General features: G+C 49.7%; 6 protein-coding genes across 6 annotated transcripts; 3 read left to right on the top strand and 3 right to left on the bottom strand.

Annotated features, from left to right (window-relative positions):
* Positions 1 to 648: 648 nt before the first annotated feature.
* EPUS_08367 (uncharacterized protein) lies at positions 649 to 2,580 on the top strand (the record flags this gene model as incomplete). The annotated part of the gene is made up of 1 exon (XM_007803241.1): positions 649 to 2,580. One exon carries the CDS (start codon positions 649 to 651, stop codon positions 2,578 to 2,580), a length of 1,932 nt encoding a protein of 643 aa, XP_007801432.1.
* On the bottom strand, positions 2,581 to 5,411 carry EPUS_08366 (Periodic tryptophan protein 2; the record flags this gene model as incomplete). The annotated part of the gene is made up of 3 exons (XM_007803240.1): positions 2,581 to 5,182; positions 5,230 to 5,342; positions 5,394 to 5,411. The coding sequence occupies 3 exons, from the start codon at positions 5,409 to 5,411 to the stop codon at positions 2,581 to 2,583; spliced, it is 2,733 nt and encodes a 910-aa protein (XP_007801431.1).
* A 306-nt stretch (positions 5,412 to 5,717) lies between these two features.
* On the top strand, positions 5,718 to 7,142 carry EPUS_08365 (uncharacterized protein; the record flags this gene model as incomplete). Its single annotated transcript, XM_007803239.1, has 6 exons — positions 5,718 to 5,765; positions 5,816 to 5,829; positions 5,886 to 5,928; positions 5,984 to 6,146; positions 6,203 to 7,022; positions 7,073 to 7,142. The coding sequence occupies 6 exons, from the start codon at positions 5,718 to 5,720 to the stop codon at positions 7,140 to 7,142; spliced, it is 1,158 nt and encodes a 385-aa protein (XP_007801430.1).
* Positions 7,143 to 9,368: 2,226 nt separating this feature from the next.
* EPUS_08364 (uncharacterized protein) lies at positions 9,369 to 10,349 on the top strand (the record flags this gene model as incomplete). Its single annotated transcript, XM_007803238.1, has 1 exon — positions 9,369 to 10,349. The coding sequence occupies one exon, from the start codon at positions 9,369 to 9,371 to the stop codon at positions 10,347 to 10,349; it is 981 nt and encodes a 326-aa protein (XP_007801429.1).
* Positions 10,350 to 10,843: 494 nt separating this feature from the next.
* Positions 10,844 to 14,506, bottom strand: EPUS_08363 (uncharacterized protein; the record flags this gene model as incomplete). The annotated part of the gene is made up of 6 exons (XM_007803237.1): positions 10,844 to 12,448; positions 12,499 to 13,132; positions 13,337 to 13,518; positions 13,563 to 13,748; positions 13,794 to 14,098; positions 14,146 to 14,506. The coding sequence occupies 6 exons, from the start codon at positions 14,504 to 14,506 to the stop codon at positions 10,844 to 10,846; spliced, it is 3,273 nt and encodes a 1,090-aa protein (XP_007801428.1).
* Positions 14,507 to 16,692: 2,186 nt separating this feature from the next.
* On the bottom strand, positions 16,693 to 18,048 carry EPUS_08362 (uncharacterized protein; the record flags this gene model as incomplete). The annotated part of the gene is made up of 1 exon (XM_007803236.1): positions 16,693 to 18,048. One exon carries the CDS (start codon positions 18,046 to 18,048, stop codon positions 16,693 to 16,695), a length of 1,356 nt encoding a protein of 451 aa, XP_007801427.1.
* Positions 18,049 to 19,635: the final 1,587 nt, after the last annotated feature.

The following is a 19,635-nucleotide window of genomic DNA, read 5'->3' as shown; positions in this document are numbered from 1 at the left end:
TCTCGTGACGTAGTTATGTCTTTCTTGCATGATACCCCTGGAGAGTGTTTTGGTGTTTAGGGTGACTGGGCTTGGAAAATATCAGTGATATGGGAACGGTATATAACATTTCACATCATCTCTCACATCATCTTTCACGGGCTAGACCGCTCGGACCATGTAGCTGCAGACCATTGCTACCTGCAGATATACAGTAGGGCAGCACGGTGACAATCTTGGAGTCTTAGGCACTCGGTCTTCGTCTTGGATATGGCTGTAAAGAGCAGTGTGGGCCCTCCGGCCCCAAAATTCAATCCTATTTACCGGGCAGAGCCTTGGCATTAAAAGGGGCAAATGTCGTTATATGTAGAACTTCCGCAACATGCTCATCAAGCTTGAAGGCAGAAAGATCGCGGGTCCGGCTTACGTATAACTCTTCCTTCAAGAATCTCCACTGGTTCGATAGCAAGGATGGAGTGGGCTTCGGTGGGTTTGCCCTGACTTAATTATCAATAATAGCTAGATTAGTGACACGTTTGATATCCCAGGGGAATCTCAATCATCTTTGAAAGGCGCTGATATGACAGAGGACGACGCACCACTGTCGGACATCACCGCTCTCACGGACCGCATTGACTTCCTCGATTCGTCCCGAAGTCTGCAGAAGCAATGAGTGACAGACCTATGCCGCCTGCGCAGCGGCTGCCCCTCGATACGTCCTGGCCTGATGAAGACGTCTTCGTCCAGTCTCTGCTGTCCTTCGCCACAGAATGTGAGCTCTTCCGCAACCTTTGCGGTGGGGTACATATCCTCGATTTCTTGACACGTGAGCCAGAGCTCTACGCGACTGTTCTGCCTCAAGAGTGGCGTAACTGGTTTGACCAAGTGGATGTTCATGATGTTCTGCAGCTTCTCCTCCGCGAGGATCTTGACCCACTATTGTCATCTCAACAACCCGTATCCTGGCGCGAGGGCCCTGATCCACCCGGGAGTCTCATAAGATACGCCATTACTATCAGAAAGCACTGCTTGTTGCGTGATTACAATTCGCCTACGTTAGGTTCGGATTCAGGCGTCATGCCGCGCCGACTGGTAGCAGGAATGAAACCAAAGAAACTCCATGAAGTGCAGCATTTTTCCACCTACATCGACAGACTCTCATGCTTTGTAGCCGAGGAGACAGGAGAACCAGTCTCGGGGTTTGTAGATTTCGGCTCGGGTCAGAACTATCTTGGTAGAACTTTGGCCAGCCCGCCCTACAATCGCAATGTCGTTGCAATCGAACGAAAGCATCATAATGTTGCCGGTGCCAGAAGAAAAGATGTGTATGCTAAACTGGCGAAAAAGGAAGGGATCATGCGAAATAAAAAGGAATACAAGCGGCAGCTCATGGAGGGCGGCAGTATCGATGAATGTGTCTCGGTTGCAAGCGATGCACAAAGTCCAGGTGGCGGCACTGGCAATCACACCGTATATGAAAAGAGCGATGTCGGCTTGAGTGGCTCCATCACATATATTGAACATGAGATAGAGAACGGCCAGATAGAAGAAATCATCTATCCACCTGCTTGCATTCCGACAATGTCATGCGCATCATCCTCCACTGCGCGAGATTACCTTGCTCCAAGTACACCCTCTGGTCTCGCTCAGCACGCCATGTCCCGCCCCAACTTGATGGTCATTTCACTCCATTCATGCGGTAACCTCTCCCACCACGGGCTGAGGACGCTAGAGCCTAGCCTCAATCCCTCCGTCTCCGCCGTTGCGTTGATCGGCTGCTGTTACAACCTCCTGACCGAACGTCTTGGACCCGCAACATACAAACACCCTCTCCTTCGTCCCCGCCATCCGAGACTGGAGTCCACAGGGTCCGCTTACGATCCACAAGGCTTCCCCATGAGCAGGAGGCTCGAAGAATTTTCCAATCCGGACGGAACTCACGGAGTGCGATTGAACATCACAGCCCGCATGATGGCCGTGCAGGCACCTTACAACTGGGGCAGAGAAGACAGCGAAGCTTTCTTCACCAGACATTTCTACCGAGCACTTTTGCAGCGGATGCTGATGGACGTGGGGATTGTGAAACAATCCTCCAGCACAACAAGCTCTCAAGATGTTGTCGGAGGCTCCATTTCCGGCCGTGACGAAGCCGGCACGCCTCTCATCATTGGATCTCTCAGAAGCTCCGCTTTCACCTCTTTCCGTGCCTATGTCCACGCAGCATTGGAGAAGCTATCTCGAGACCCCCTGATTGACAACCTGATTCAATCCAAAACCATCGGCTTCAACGACGACGAAATCGCATCCTACGAGATGCGATTCGCCTCGGCGAGAAAACAGCTGGCTGTCATGTGGAGCTTGATGGCCTTCTCGGCTGGAGTGGTGGAGAGCATCATCGTAGTCGATCGATGGTTATGGCTGAAGGAGCAGGTCGGCTGGATTGGAAAATGCTGGGTCGAGCCCGTCTTCGAATACAAGTACAGTCCGAGGAATCTCGTCGTGGTTGGAGTCAGGAAGCGGCGAGAGAAGCAGGAAACCGAGAAGGAGGAGCTCAATACCGGTAGCAGCGAGACCAAGGAGAAGAAAATAGGACTAAATTGATCACTTTAGACCTATCCACTCGTCTTCGCTTTCACCATCATCCATCTCCGAACGAGCAGTCCCGTTTGCTCCATCGATTCTAGCATCGCCATTTCCATTTGCACCATGACTGTTGACTATTGCCATGGCTTTGTTCGTTGAAGACGCCTCCCACTGACCCATCTCCTTCTGCCCTACCAAGAACTCGATCTCCCAGCTGTTTCTCTCCGCCAGTCTTCGCACCATCCTTCCTACTCCATCCACTCCTCTCAAGACACTCCGTAAATCAGCTCCGAATGCGTTCTGATTCTCCTTGATCCACCTCCCGTGCACGCACAATACCTCCTTCAACCATCGTAGATGGAATTCCAGATGCGGACTCTCATCCATCTGCTCTCCCAACAGCCGCAACATCCTTCCCACATACACCCGAGGTAGATCCCGCACGAGTAATGGCATGGTTTGATAAGGAATTGCTTCGTAGCATTCCTTGATCAGCGCTTTGTCATCCGAAAGACGAAACGCCATGACCAATGCTTTGAGATATTCCTTCCCGGCAAGAACAGTCCTCGTATTCTGTGGCGTGACATCAATGTCAAGCTCGAAAGGGTCGAAATCTGCTAACTGCGTGTCAAGGCTATATATCAGCAGCCCCTCGGACGAAGCAGCGCAGAAGCCTCGTCCAGTGGGACTGAACTCCAGGCTCGTGACACGGACTTTCGGTCTTTTAGCTTGCCTGCTCGCCGCATCACGATTGCCAGTCCGTCGTACTCCGGGCAGCGAACGGTCTATTCTATCCTCAAGGTCGGAGGCTTCGCCGTCCGTATCGATCATGTCCCTTGGCATGCCATTCGACAGGATGGCAGACGAATTAAGAAACTCCTGAGTCCCATCTAGAGACAGATTGACGGAAGCAGTGAACTTCTTGATCAGTGTCAATGTGCTGACGGCATAGAGGCATATGTACTTGGAATTTCCTGCCGCGAGGAGGCAGGAGCCGTCCGCAGAATATGTTATGGTGGTGAATTGCTTTGTTTCTGGAGAATTGGCAGCTGTGCGGCGAGACGTGAGCAAACGGCCGCCTGAGATGTCTCGACGAGCGTCGAGTACAGAGGACTGTGCTGAGGTGGAAAGGGTCCAGAATGTGAGTTGACCATCCAGAGTGGCCGCGGCAAGCTGTGACGAGTCCGGACGGATGGCGAGGCATAGCAGGTCAGAGGTTAGTTGCAATGGTTCCGAGGTTTGTGTCCGAGAGAAGATGGACCAGAGGCGAATAGTGCGGTCCCACGATCCCGATGCCAAAATACTGCCGTCAGGAGTAAAAGCCAGGGTTGCAATGGGACCTTCGTGGCCAGAGAGACGGTCGAGCAGTTGACCAGTTTGTACGTTCCAAAGATGGATGTCAAAGCTGTCATGTGAAGCCGCGCAGACGATTTCGGCGGAGGGATCAATTGCGAGATCGGTAAAAGAGAGGCGAGTTGGTGCTGTGAATGTTCGAAAGTTGCGGTAGCGAAGCATATCCCAAGCTCTGATAGAGCCATCGAGCGACGATGTGAAGAGGATACTACCTCGTTTCGAATATTGGGAAGACGTTATAGCGGAGGAATGCTCCGTAAATGTGGCAATATGGAATCCAGAGCGAACGTCCCAAATCTTGATAAGACCGTCATCAGAGCCGGTTATGATTCGGGTAGAGTCAGACGAGTAAGCAACGGTGGTCATGGTATCAAGATGAGAAGATTGTTTCAGGATGTGAGATTCGGAGGCATGCTCCCAGACCAGTAACTGGCCTGTCTTCGAAGACCCAAAGGCCAGCCAAGCACCATCTGGTGATGTTGCGATACATGATATCGGAGAAGAGGCTAACGAGAGTGTGTGGATGTTTGTGAAGGAAGGCAATTCGTACAGGGAGAACAAGCCAGTCGAGAAGCCAACTGTAAGGAGATTGCTTGAAGCATGGAATGAAGCACTTTTCAACCTTGCGTTGTTCTGCAAGAAATATTCTCTTTGGATTATTCTCCATCGTTCCTCGTGCAAATCCGGCATTTCGTTATCCACACCATTCTGCCGTAAGCTTGTTACATATTCCCATTTAAACAATGCACCATCCTGGCTGACAGTGTACACTGACTCTTGGTCAGAGGAGAACCATGCATTCTTCACACCTTCACGATGGCCAGACAAGACGGTGGGTTCGAAACCTTCTTCCGGATCCAAGCTCCAGATCCTAGCAGTCATGTCCTTCGAAGCACTCACAAAGAATCGCGAATCACCGGCCCATGACAGATTTTGTACATCATCAAAATGACCACCATATTCCCTGTGTAGCACAAACGGTGCAAATTCCAGCTCTGAGTTGCCATTTGTGTCTGGTGTAGATGGTGTACGCCATGCCTGGATCTTCCGACCAAGTCCGATGACAAAATGCTGCCCAGATGGGGAAAATGCGAGAGCGGTAACGGGCGACTTGAAGGAGAAGTGATAGACAGAGATTCTTCTAGGGACTATTGTAAGGATGGCACGACCATCCTCATCAATGGAGAGGAGGAGATTTCCCTGTGGATTTAGATCGATGCAGTTTATGTTCTTGCGATGGGCGAAAGGCAACGTATAGCTCGAATTCCTGCAAAATCAGCCTAATGTTGAGAGCCAGCCAAAACAACTCTGTACCGAGTCAAATTAAAGACCGAAACGCGATTTCCGACAGGAGACAATAGAGAATCACCATCTGGAGTGAAGAGTAGGTTGCCTTTTCTATAGACGGTACCAAGGAGATTTGAGAACTGTCGCGATCATCAGAGAAGTTCCAAGTGCTTTTTGACACAATCCCGTACCTTAAAATCGGTTTTCATCCTCGCTGTGATGTATTGCTTTTCTGAGCGCATTCATGACAGTTGATCGTGATCTTTTTCAGAAAGTTGGCGGCGGTCTGGGGCCGAAGATTGTCCGGGCTGAAGCTAGTTCAAATTAGATAACTAAGAAAGTTCTTGGCGTTTTGCTACTCAGGGGAATTTGTGGAAAGAACCCCTAAACAGCGCAGCTTCAAATCTCGATTATCACCATACACCTGGCTGACCTGTGTCTTACTTCGTGCTCTTGGTCCCATTTCGATAGCAGCAAAGTTGATTGTCGCTCGACCGTTCTTCACAACTGCAATAATGGCGCCTGCAACAGTGGAATCAGCATCGCCAATCGGCATAGCTAATGTAAGTTGCTCACTTGCAAACCGCTCATGAAGCTGACAGATCTTGGTTAGCTCCCTAACCAGAGGTATACGTTCTCTCCGGAGCATGATTTGGCTTTATCAGCCCCTAACGGTCCCGTAGACATAAGATCGTTGCGAAGCGAGGCGCAGCTTTCACAATTATGGTCAGCACCAAGTCGACGCCAGTCCTAAACGAAGCCCATCCTGACAGCTTCCTAGGTTGCTGGAGAATCAGGTCTTGGAAAGACCACCTTTATCAACACTCTCTTCTCAACAACTATCAAAAACTACGCCGATCACAAACGTCGCCATGCGAAGCAGGTTGACAAAACGGTTGAGATTGAGATCACAAAGGCTGAATTAGAGGAGAAATTTTTCAAAGGTATGCCGTCAAAGATTGTTGTCGCTAACCCGGTGCTCAAAAGCTGACCCCTCTAGTCCGCTTGACTGTGATCGACACTCCTGGCTTTGGCGATTATGTGAACAATCGTGATTCCTGGATGCCTGTCATCGAGTTCCTTGACGATCAACACGAGTCCTACATGTTGCAAGAGCAGCAACCTCGCCGAGTAGACAAGATTGATCTCCGAGTTCATGCCTGCCTCTATTTCATCCGCCCCACCGGCCACACCCTCAAACCTCTCGACATCGAAGTTATGAAGCGTCTGAGCTCACGCGTCAACCTGATCCCTGTCGTGGCCAAAGCAGACACTCTCTCACCCGCAGACCTGGCTCGGTTCAAGAATCGCATCCGAGATGTCATTGATGCGCAAGGAATCAAGATATACCAACCTCCCGTCGAAGAAGATGATGAAGCTGCTGCTTCACACGCCAAGTCTTTGATGGCTGCTATGCCCTTCTCGGTTATTGGCAGCGAGAAAGACGTCAAGACTGCGGATGGACGCATAGTGAAGGGCCGTCAATATTCCTGGGGCGTGGCTGAGGTGGAAAACGAAGATCATTGCGATTTCAAAAAGCTTCGCTCAATTCTTATTCGAACTCACATGCTTGACCTGATCCACACAACCGAAGAGATGCATTACGAAGCTTACCGTGCGCAACAGATGGAGACTCGGAAGTTTGGCGAAGCAAGACCCAGAAAGTTGGACAATCCAAAATTCAAGGAGGAGGAAGAAAACTTGCGCAAGAGGTTTACAGAACAAGTGAAAGTGGAGGAGCAGCGATTCAGAACCTGGGAGCAAAAGCTAATTGGAGAGAGGGATCGCTTGAACAAGGACCTGGAGAGCACTCATGCTGCGTATGTACTTGCTCGCTTTCGCAACTTTTTCGTGCTAACGCTTTGCACAGCATCAAAACGCTCGAACAGGAACTTGAACAGATGCAGGGCTCTGCTGTCCGTAGCCATGGTCGTCGATGATTGGAAGCCTAACCGATGGAACCGGGATGAGTGTCGAGAGATTATGCTGGTATTTCTCCTGGAAGGCGTGGATTGTGCACGGATTCGAAATTTTCGAATGCCATTATTTTTAGGATGTATAGCGAGCGCGCCGAGGGTAGATCTCTCCATTGCTTTGACCCTAGATTCGGGTCTACCTAATACTCAATTTTGCAAGCCCTTACTCTTTTTGTCTACAGTCTGTAGTAGCGATGCTCCAGAAGAAGGACCAACAAAATGTGGGTTACACGAGCAATCATTTCAATCACCATCAGACCACGACCACGACCCAAAGTCTGCTAGTAGTCAAGTCCAACCACACCACTATATATTTTTATGTGCTGCTGAAGTGGTGCAATAATCACTGTTAGCCAACGTAGGAAGGCCTAATACCACGCATAAGTGGTGCCGCTCCACGACTAAATTCTCATATACGAAGGCATGCTTTCTAACCAGCCAACAGAGATCCGGGAAAAAAGCAGCAGGAATAGAAAGGCTCCAACGCAACGAGAGCCCAGTGGGATATCCCGTAACATGGTAGCCTTGGGAGTCAAGCCAATGTGTTGGACACTTCACTGTAGGAACGTAATCGGTAATTGAGTGGATTGGTATCTGATTGACCAAGGACAGCGGGAACCACGCTCTGCTAGAAGGACACAAATAGGCAGAGATCTTCCATTCCGACTTTTTTAAGAAGTGATAGAATACCCGCGTAGGATCTTGTAATGCGTTGTAGGAGGAATTCGCCCACTGTGAACAAGCACGAGTCACATATCGAAAGGGTAGTAACAAACCGGGCCACCGACGACCAGTATGTAGATGGGAATAAATGGGAATGCGGCGTTCCTTGCTGAAAGCTAGAATGGATACGGAGATACCACGTCAATACTGTATACTCGTCGACCATTTCCATGGCTCAAAGTGTTTAGAGACCTCCAATAGCAACCAGGCTGCCGCCCTACTGCCTCGGAATTCCACTCAGAAACGCTTGCCGGCGGCTGGTTTTTGTGGTATCTTCTGCGAGAGGAACTGCTGGGAGGTGATATGTGTGACGCCGCGGAACGTATTGGGCCCACGTCGCTAACTATGAGCTATTATGCTTGATGAGATCTCACTTGGTAGCTGCCAATCCCCAATCTGATCACTGATAAAGCTCTTCGGATTGACTGCGTCAATCGAACTAGCCAGACTTGGTCAAACCCACGTTAGAAATACTGCAAGACAGCTCATTTCAACGATTCCAATGGTTGAACGGCCTGTTTAGGGTTATAAACATCGTTTAGAGGCAGGCCTTGGGCGAAGTTTGCCAGAACTCATGTTGCCTCTTCTGCTTCTTTCTCATGAGCCAGCCGGCTGGTTGAGTAAGAGTCAACTTTTCGTTGGCCAGCAACAAGAGGCTCATAAACCGGCAACAAGATATAGAAAGACTTGATGGAGTAAGACGTGATAATACGTCAGCCTACGATAGAGGCTGGAAACGGGACTGTTTAGGGTTGCTTTCGCAATGTCCAGGATAACGGGGAAGACCATTGAAATCAGCTGTCAGGCGTAGCTGGAAGCCCTGGTACTATAGAAGGCCTGAATAATGGGAATGACTGTACAGACCATCGCAAGAGTACGCGCCCCAATGTCTCATGGTCATTATTTCTGGGCCCCAGCCCAGTGTTCCGATACCATTCAAGGTAGATTGAGGCTCCTTGGTCGCGAGCATTATAGCTCAGGAAGTGTGAGCTTTGCAATGTTGAGAGCTGTGCAGGGCCATCGGCTACATGCGTATCAAGAACCAGCCAGAAGGATTGTTTTGAGAGAGAATAGTGATGTCCTGATATCATGAGCTTGGCTACGAGGGCCAGAATAGAGACGACATATAGCACAATCAATCACGAGGGGACGACCTCATCAGTACTGTCATTCTAACATAAGACGGCCAAGAGATGCATCTGTTGTTTCTCATCATCACAATGCCCTTGAGTTTCAATCCAAGTTGAAGCTTAAGTGCATGTAAAGAGATTTTGCTTGGCGTTAACATGCTCCACTTCAAAGGCCATCTACGCTGCAGTTTTAACGAATTACATCCTCACCAGAGCCACCATATGGCCAATTGCTCCTGCATTCTGACATTGGTGCGGAACGCTGAAAGGATGAGATGAGCTCTTTGAGCTGATCCAAACCCGCCGCGGCCATGCGCAACCATATCCAAGTCGTCTGATGCCTCCCACGCTTCCCTCCACTCTGCTTCACACGATATCCTCGCATAATGGCCCAGTGAATGCGCTTACATTCTCTTCTCTCGGTGGCACCTACATTTTATCTGGCTCTTCTGATCGCCAAATCCACCTCTCTCGCAGCGAGCCTACTTCTACCTCGACTCCTGTCAAAGCGCGTTCCACCACTGCGAGCACAGCACCGATTCAAAAGTATGTCGCGCACGGCTACCCCATCCTCGACATCTCTTGCTCGGCCGACAATCAGACCTTTGCGTCAGTAGGTGGGGACCGATCCGTCTTCCTTTGGGACGTCCAAGCTGCGTCTACGATTCGACGCCTTGGTGGGACGCAGCAGGGCCATACTAGTCGCATTAACACTGTTTCATTCGCTGGTGCTGAAGACTCGGTGCTGGTCAGCGGCAGTGATGATAGGACTGTTAGGGTCTGGGATTTGAAGAGCAGAAATGCCAATCCTATCATGGTCTTCGAAGAGGCTGGTGATTCTGTCTCTGCCATTGTGGTGAGGGGCGAGGAGATAATTGCCGGAAGTGTGGATGGGAGGGTCAGGAGTTACGATGTCAGGATGGGATTATGTACAGAGGATACTATGCCCGCTGCTGTCACTAGTGTTCAGATTACCGGAGATGGGCAAGCACTCCTTGTTGCGTGCCTCGACTCTAAAATCAGATTGATTGACCGGAAGGATGGCACAAGTTTGCGGGCTTTCTGCGGCAATGAATTCAAGAATGAAGAGTTGAGAATCAAGAGCTGCTTTGGAAAAGGCGAGGTGGTTGTGATGAGTGGTTCTGAAGGTTCTGGCACGGTTAACGTTTGGGATGTTATGACTGGACAGGTTGTGGGTACTATTGAAGCTGCAGAGAAGGTTATCAGCGTTGTCAGATGGCGTAAGAAAGGCAGAGGAGTCGAAGGCATATGGGCTAGTGGCGGAGCAGATGGTGTGGTACGGGTGTGGGGCGATTGATCACTGTAGGACTGCTTGTGATTGGTTCGATATACTTAATCCCATCACAACTTGGTATTATGCAGGCGGGCATACCTCCAAAGGACAATCATGAATCAATATGTTGGCGTATCTGACCTGGTTCATGGCAAATTCTGAGGTAGGAGATCCCGTCTTATGTTTGATCTATCGGAACGTGAGCTTGCAGGCAGCAAGTTTACAAGGCAGCGAATTGGTTCATGTCAAACGCGAATTCCACGTGTTACCCCTGCGGTTTGCCTGCAATTTTGCAGCCAATTTCGCTGTATGACACAGCAATTTGTACTTATATCTGCACTCGCTGCGCCCCTTATTTAGATTCTACAATTGGCTATCTTAATTCATTCCACATAGCCACGTTCAACAGTTGAAGATAGAGTAAGCATGAGCATAGAAAAAGTGGGAACATAAACTTTACAGATCTAGAAAGTCCAGTTTCGATGGATGGTATCAGCTTATGAACATGACACCCTAATCTAGGTCCGTTGACGTTCTTCCAAGTACCATTTCATGCACTCTTCCAAAAACGCTTCCTTCTGGGCTCCACTTTGGCCACTTTGTTCTCTTTGTGTGACCAGCATGCTGACTGGTTTTTTGGCTGCAAGGTCTAGCAGTTCGTCGGTGACACTACTGCGTAGGTCGCAATAGCCACCGCATTCATCGTCATCTTGATACTCATCATCCAAATTCAGGATCTTCCTATCCCAGACTCGTGATGGGTAGTCTTTCATCGTCAAGATATTCACATAGCCCCAGAGGAGGCATCGAATGAAATGCTTTGAGAAGACCATCTTCCTTCGAACAATTTCCCGCATGAATAATTGGTCTGGCCTCAACAAGAACGTACAAGGCTTCCCAGTATCATGCGTTGACCTCTCTCCCCAATACTCCATTCTCAGCTTGCCTATTTTCTCCTCAGATATACCAAACATTGGCAGGCCTTCCTCATCTGGAACCGATGCTGACTTTGTTGTAACGTACATCATCAGTAGTTCGGATTTTGTCAACAAATCTGTTCGCTTTAAGGCACGCCAAAGTGGTAAAAGACCTCGTTGTGTTAAAAGCATCCTTCTTAAACCATGATATCGATTGGTTGCCATAGGATCATGGAAGCGCATATCAAGCTTGACCACAAAGCACATAATGAAATAAAGATCAAGATCAGTCATCAGCTTGGTTGTGTGCAAATATCCAATCCTTCGTGCATTATCAGGGATATCCATCAAAAACCACATCTTCTTAAGGGCCAGCTCACATCGACTAGGTAAAGGAACGCCATCCTCAGCCATTAAGGCCATGATTTCATGACATACTTTCTCACGAAATAGTATCATCTTCAACCACCTAAAGCTAGGAACCTTCCGAATTTCGCCAGCGGCTTGCTTGGCGGGATGAGGATGTGGTATGCGTGGTGAGGGATCCAGGCGACAGAGATACTTGTAACATCGGGCAGGGAAGATTCGTAAGCTTTCAGGACACTTTCGTATTGCTTGACTACGAATGACAGTGGCAAAGCGGGTATCAATGATAGTGTGGAAGTCTTTGCTAATGGCGTACAGACTTACTAAGTCATTGACAGGCAAATTTGCTGCTAATGCAAAGCAAAGTTCTGGGTACAATAATATGCCACCAAAGACGTTAAAGCCTGGACTGTTCGTGCGCTTGTAGATGTAGGCTGGCGGAGGTAAAGCAGGCCAGCCCCGTTTACGCTTTCGACTAGCAATTGTGGCAGCATTCTCAACACGAAGTGGCGAAGTGTAATGATTGAGAGGATGAGCAGGTGGTGATCTTGGGAAGAGCCGGTCTTCAGGCCACTTATCATCAGCTGTAATCTTATAGACAGGAGTGTTGCCGCGGCGTTGGATCGTAGTAACCCAGTGACTCGATCTTTCGTATTCAGGGGGTTCGTGACGAGCTGCCTCTGAAGAAATGCTAGATTTAGAAGTACCTTCGGGCAGATTGGATGTTCGAAGAAGTGAGCGGCCCGTCTCCTTCGAAGAAAGAGCAGAAATGTCCTGAAAGCTCTTAACATCTTCTTTCTGCGGCGAAGGCGTGTAGAGAGGTTGTGGTCTGGGCGCTCCCTGGACAGACACCATTAGCATGTTACAGAGATTCTACAGGAATGATGTACCTGAGGGAGAGAGAGCATCTGCTGAGTGCCAGGGCGGGTAGCCAACTGATTACGTGGCGAATCAGCTTGAGGTGGAGGATTATGTGCTTCGCGTCCAGACGCTTGTAGATTTCGAGAGCCATGAAGGGGTAGGTCAAAAGCTCCCAATCCAGGTCCCGGCCGTGTGGATGGTGCGTGAAGATTACTCGGAGTTCTTGGATGAGGGCGAGCGTTATGGGCTGCATTGGTTGTGACAGGAAAGCTCGGAGGTGGAGTAGGATTGAAAGTTATGTTGTTATTATTGTTGAAGCTGAATTTTGAGCTTGGGACTCCGTTCTGATGTAAAGACGGCTGTGTTATGAAGCTTGCAGGCGGAGTCGGATTTTGGGTTTGTACCACAGGCGGCTGGCTATCTTGGAGAGAAAAGTTTCGCAAGGCATTTGTCGCAGCAAGGACCTGCGCTGGAGAACTGGGACCCGCTTGCATGGCGTCGTCTTCCGTAGCAGCGTCTCTTTGACTGAGGTCATTGTTCCCATCTGCTGAGCGCAGGCGCGATCTCTTCTGGCGATGCTGATCAAGATCCATCAGGTTCCGCTTACTTCGATTCGGGAATGAATGGTAGTTTCGTTGCGATCTTTTGTTGGTGTGTTGCAGGCTGATGTAGGTAGTAAGCTGATGAAATATAGGCTGCCGCGAAAACTCTGTTACAGCATCTCCACAATAGGAACACAACAATGGTGACGATGCTATTCAGAGCCTTCAATAAACAAACACATGGCCATGTCACGTGACAAAGCGGTCTTTGCATGTGTTGGATTTCAAGTTAGAGTGTTCTTGAGGCACATATCAATTTCTCAACCTCTCCAAGGCGGCCTTTATTGCTTTCAAAAGGCCAAGTCCACTGCTATTGCTCTCGTGCATGATTGCGACATCTAGAAGGTATGAGCACTCGGTGAGATCTCCCTTGTTCAACGACGATTCAGTAGGCTCAAAAACTCCTCTCGAGTTTTGGCACTGGATCGCATGGCACCGAGCATGCAGCTAGTGGTTGTTAATGCTGTGGTTTTCTCTACCCCCCTCATTACCATGCAGAGATGACTTGACTCCATGACCACTGCAACACCTCGTGGTTTCAAGACCTCGTCGATCGCAAGCGCTACTTGCTTCGTCAGACGTTCTTGAACCTGCAGTCGTCGTGAGAACATCTCCGCCAGGCGTGCAAACTTGGACAAGCCGAGGACTTGGCGATTCGGAATATATCCAATATGCATCTGCGCGTAGTTAGCATAGGCTGTATCGTAGCTTTTGCTGCCTACCTTGCCATTGAATGGAACCATGTGGTGCTCGCACAAGGAGAACACCTCAATGTCTCGGACAATTACGAGCTCGTCGTGATCTTCATGGAAGACAGCACCATTAACTAAATCTCGAACATTCTCCTCATACCCCTTTGTGAAATACATCAAGGCTTTCGCGTATCTCATAGGCGTCTCCTCAAGCCCGTCCCGGTCCGCATCCTCACCCACACATTTTAGTATTGTCTTTACCGCTCCTGCTAGTTTTTGCAACGTCTCCTGCGCCTGCTCCGGAGTTGCCTCAAGTCGTTCGCGCGTACCAACACCTAAAAGATCGGTCAGCTAGTTCTTCTGGAGAGAAAGCAGAGCATACTTGGCCAGCTCAAGCCATCATAATCAATAGGAGGTTGAAGAGTGTAGGGACTTGCAGGTCGACTTGATGTCGCTGGTGGTGTAATAGGTGCCTCGTCACGAGGATCTCGGGCAGGCAGACTCAGCAGCTGTTCGTTTCCATTCTCCACTCCCAGTGTCTCTTTCCTACGTTTGACCGAAAGGCCCTCTTTGGTTGAATCTGGACTGGCCGCAAGACGCCTGCCATAGGTCGATTTGATGGAAGAAGTCAGGTTTTCTCTCTCCCGCTTTCGAGAAGGTCGGCCTGATTGTGATGTACCGTTAACAAGGTACGAAGGGACTGCAGACTTCGGCTTTGGTGATAATGGCGATTCTGAAGCCATCACTAGAGCTACCAATGCAATCTCAACAATTTCCTGTTCTTGAAAATCCACAAAACCGTATCATGGAGGGCCAGGCGTAAGGATTTGAGCCATGAGAGATATCCGAGCTATGAGCCCGAAGGTTGCCCGAGGAAATCTCTCTGCCTGGAGGACAACAAACTTTTGGAGTGTGCCGTGGTCCGGTCGGGCCGCCGGTGGGATCAAGACTGAAATTGGAAGACGCTTATGTACTACGTATGTGAAAGCACTTGATTCTCGCACTTGAGTTTGTCATTAGACTCGGCCGGACATACTACGGGGGAGGTATAAGGATTCGTAGCACGGCGCTAGAAACTCATGTAAAAATTACTCCGTACAACGTCACGAAAATGGCCTTTACTATGATAAGGATAGAGTGCCCAGAAATAGTTGATTTGGGACTAGTTCGATTGCCTCATCGCCCACCAGTGATGGGGATACCACTACAAGATTGACAGGGCTGTCTGTATCCAGAGCGTTTGGAGGGGCAAATACTAGCGCCGTGTTGCGAATACTTATGCCTCCCCCCGTAGTACAGCCGGCAGTGTTGAACAGCTCTATCCCGAACTTGAAGACAACGTCCGTCAAAGCCGCTTAGCCCACGATTCACCTCATCTGGAGAGTGCCTTTGGATTGTGGAGCTTGTGCAGGTGCTGCTCTTGCTGCTACGACCCCTAATACGGTGGCCCTCCCGTGAGCACCCAGCACACTTGTCAAACACTTTTGATCATTGCATGCTATAAGCAGTATTCCCTACCAACTCTCAGTATCATGAAACCCTTACCATTGTCAATGTGACCTCTCATCTCCCAACCTCTAATCTATTCTTTCCCAAAGCCTCCTTCTCCCTAACCGATGTTTATTTGGATAGAATTTTGGCATTACGGATTGAGCCTGCTTACATAGGGTCGTATGTTCCCGATGTGAATATCACGCGGCGGCGTTAGGTTCTTCTTGCTCATTCTTGGCCGATATCCTCAAGTATAGCGAATTCGTTCTATCTGAGTTACGTCCACGGAAGACGTTTAGCTGAAGAAGGATGAACTGCAAAATTGCCTCTATCGTGAGGCCCTTTCATATGCTGTATCCCTACCTCGACTCCTACCATATTGTTGTGGGCAATGACAGCCACCAATTTCACTATTTCGCACGTTGGGTTTCCTCTACCTATCGCAAAACATGGAGGAGGCCTACTCCCCGTTCCTCACTTCACCACCAGACAGCAACCCAAATCCTCTGTCAAGGTGAGCGGCTGGAATGCCCGCTATCGTTAACCTAGCGCACCTGTCCTATTGAAGGCTTCCAATACCACACGAGCGCCCATGACACAATCACTCACAATGTTGATTAAGGGTATTCATAATCGGCTGTCTTGTGACGCTGTATGACTGGTTAGCAGAAGCGAGATGGTGACTTGGGGTGGTCGAGTATGTGTTTGATAATCACGATTCTTCGAGCACCATCTAACTTCTCGTCGAATTCGACGAACGAGGCAAAGGCAGAGATAGGCAAATGGTAGGTAAATGGCATAAGCGGGAAGACATGCGAGGCAATCTCAATGTACTGTCATGTCGACGCCATGATTCTAGATCTATTGTCGTTTCTATGCTCATGTTCTGGAATTAATGAGCACAACTCAACTTTGGTCATGAATTGATATGCTACTGAGAACATGTACCCCTAGAGGCCTGTGTGGTGTATTATCTTGGTGTCTGTGGTAAAGCTCACAATTTGATGGCGACCTCGACAGCTAGACTCGGAGACGTCTAATACTAAAAATGGCAATTCTGGCCCAAGCCTCCCGCTTGGTGTTGCACGGCCACATCGTCCTGGCACGCTTTCCAGATTCCTTAGAGGGTCCGGGTCCTAATCCTGGAAAAGAACAACTACCGCAAACAAGACGATACACTGCTTTGCTCCAAACGCGATAAGAAAAAGCAAATATTTTTCGAATGATTTTGTGCTGTTCTTTGATGATATTTTTGGTCTGGCGCCCCGATTTTGTGATTTGGGGGTTGAAAAGCAACGCTGCCACCAGTACCACCACCGCTGCCGAGGCCCGAGGAGCAGACAACAAACAACATACAACAATGAGCAGGGAGCAGTGTAATAAAAACGCCAAAAAATTTGGCAGGGTTGGGCAAGGCGTCCCAAGCCACCCGGAGGCCTTACTGTCTTCCTTCTAGACAGAAACACCCCCAACTCCTGGCCATTGGGGGACCCAGCGGCTGATTGTTCGTTGTTGCACCCGATCCGAGAAGCCGACCGCGGGTTTTGTTGTCCATGCTTGGTCCGGTCTTGAGGGAAGACTGCCGGGGGGCAGCAGACCTATGGGCAGGCTCTCCGGAAGGCATGGGACCCAATTTGTGGCGCAGATGGAAAAACCGGGACTTGCTCGAATAACCTGGCCTCTTCTCAGATGGCCCTTCTTTTGCAACGGATCCAGCGCTAGTAAGGCGCGTCTCCGATCTTTCCGGCCCGCGAACTGACGGATCAGACGGGGGTACTGGCAGCGGAGGTGCCATAGGTCTACGTCGGGGCCGGGCGCAGTCCGGGTGAACGGATGTCTTACCTATCTCTTCATAACGCGGGGCCGGCGAAATGAAGAGTGCAACATTGCTGGTATGCGTCTCTGTTCCTTCAGGCTCAGGGTCTATTACCACTGGGCGATCGGGGGGGGAGAAGACGTTTTCCCAGCCGTTCCGGCATTTCCAGGACACCTTGTTCAGAGTATAGGCCGGTCCATGTGAGCCCTTTCTCAGTACCTTTTCATACACACCCGCAGGCAATGAGGAATCCGCAACACGGGTGGAGGATCTACTCGACCTTGAGACAAGTCTCGCAGAAGAATTAGCAGCTCCAGCACCACGTTGGGTATTCGAACACGATTGCCCACCACTAGGTAGTGTCGAAGATGCAGAGGAAGGGAGCTTCGCAGATTTATTTGGTAATACCTCAGGGACGACCAGCTTGCTTTCAGAGTGATGGGCCTTTGCCACTGCCTGCGGTCTTCTCAACCGAGACGCAAAAACACCATTCTTTGCCTCCTGCAGCCGAGCATGGGCGCGTTCCTTCTTAGCAAGGATTTCCATGGTCCTTGATTCACCCACAGGACGAAACCTGGAAGCCACAACCGGAGCCGCCTGGGTAGAAGCCTGTGGCCTAGCTTGTTGTGTATCCCGACGAACCTGGATCCGGTTGAGCGCCTCCTGGACCCGGGAAATCTGTGGCCTAGCCTGAGAAGTGGAAGCCTTATCCGGAGCCGCCGTTGTTGTTGCCTGTGACCTGGCGGGTTGTCGAATGGCCTGTGACCTGACCTGAGTAGTGGATGCCTTTTCCAGAGCCATCCTGGAAGGGGCCTGTGACCTGGCTCGAGTTGCATCCTCACGGGCCTGGCGCCGGTTCCGGAGTTCCTGAAGCCGAGTGGCCGCCTTGCTGCTATCAATAGAACTAAGCCAGGGACGCAACCTCGACTCACGAAGTGCCCGGCGGTTGTCTAGCGAGCTAGACTTTTCGGCAGGCATGAAAGCCCCCGTGCCACCGGGTGGTGCTCTTCCGAGATGCCTAGAAGAAGAAGAGTTAGCAAGTGATTGATAGCATAACGAAGTAGCCAAGGTGTTTGCATGACATGGGGCAGTGGAGGACTTCATGACGTGGACAAGATCTGAGCATGCAGCCGAGGATATTGCATGAAAGTAGCTCTGGGAGGACGTCACGATGTGGACAAGACATGACCATATAACAAATGTTGTTGCCTGACAATAGGTCTGGGAGTACTTCAAATGTGGAATGGATATGGCCAAATTAGTATGGGATGCTGGCAATGGTATGATATGACAACAAGGATATGATATAACAGAGTGATACGGCAGGACAGCAATGATAAAGGTTAACAACCATGACATGGTAGTAGTATTATGTCATAACAGTGACAATTGGGCATGATGGTATTGAAAAGGTATGGTAGCAGCAACATGGCATGACCACAATGATATGCCACAACGAGCACCACAAGTGTGAAGACATTGAGGCAGAACAAGAAAGCAAGCGAGCAGAGTAGCAGTGAGGTGCGAGATGACAGCGAGGTGTTCATGTCGATGAGGTATGATGGGAGTGAGCAGCAGTGCTAAGAGTAGGAGTCGTTGGGCAAAGGCAAAAAGATAGGGGTAAAACAGGGGTAGCGGTGCAAGCTTTCCAGTAGGAGGTGTGACCGGCAAGCAGAACAAGCCGATTGTCCGACGGACGAAGAAACCTTGGGGCCGAGAATTACGTGGGCTGTGCAGATGCCTTGTGATGATGGTGCTGTTGTGTGTATATCCAGTGTGGCCAAAACATCAAGCAAAAGGAAGGCAATGAAGAGGAGGAGAGGAGTGGAACTTACACAACCATTGATTCCGCCGGACTCGGAGACCTGCTGAACAAGCCAACAGTTCTCCTAAGATTTCCTTGCATATAAGACATTGTAAAGCTTTCAGAATACCAAGTAGTCATCAGCAAATCAATGTCTTCTAGAGAAAAAGAAAAGAAGAAAGGGAAAGTTGAGAGAAAAGGCGACCTTTTTATAGGACCCCGGCTGGGGCCCGGCGTCAACAATTGTTGCCAGGCAGCGAGAAGAGCTTGATCCACTTGGTTCAGAGACCCTTAGACGGAGTATCGGACTCTGAAAGCTCCAGACAATAACAAAGAGCAGAACTGAATGGCAACGCCGAAGTTGGGAGGGGTTGGGAGCAGGAGGAACATCAAGATTGACCACGACAGCAGGCAGGATGGATGTGTGAGACTTGGTTTAGGATTGGTATTGTAGATATATACATGCTTCTGATTTGGACATTTGGAGGGCCCAAGTGCACTAGATATTCCAATTGACATATTGATCCTGATGGGCATTTCGTGGGAAGGGGAAGTGCCAAGAAATGCGAGTGCGACCGTGAAGAGCCTGCACACATTCGATGTGACCTCTTTGTGTCTCCACAGTTTTGATTTGGGTCATGTCTCGGCTTGGATTCGTTGTTTTGTTTGAGAAATCTTTCAGAAAACTTCAACAAGGACGTAAGAGAAGCCGAGAAGTGGTTAAGTTCTTTCGAGTCCGCTGAGAATCAGACGCAGATACG

The sequence above is a fragment of the Endocarpon pusillum genome (genome assembly GCF_000464535.1).
Source record: "Endocarpon pusillum Z07020 unplaced genomic scaffold scaffold2075, whole genome shotgun sequence".
NCBI classification, from domain to species: Eukaryota; Fungi; Ascomycota; class Eurotiomycetes; order Verrucariales; family Verrucariaceae; genus Endocarpon; species Endocarpon pusillum.
The sequence above is the reverse complement of the archived record's forward strand: the minus strand, read 5'-3'. Positions and strand labels throughout refer to the sequence as shown.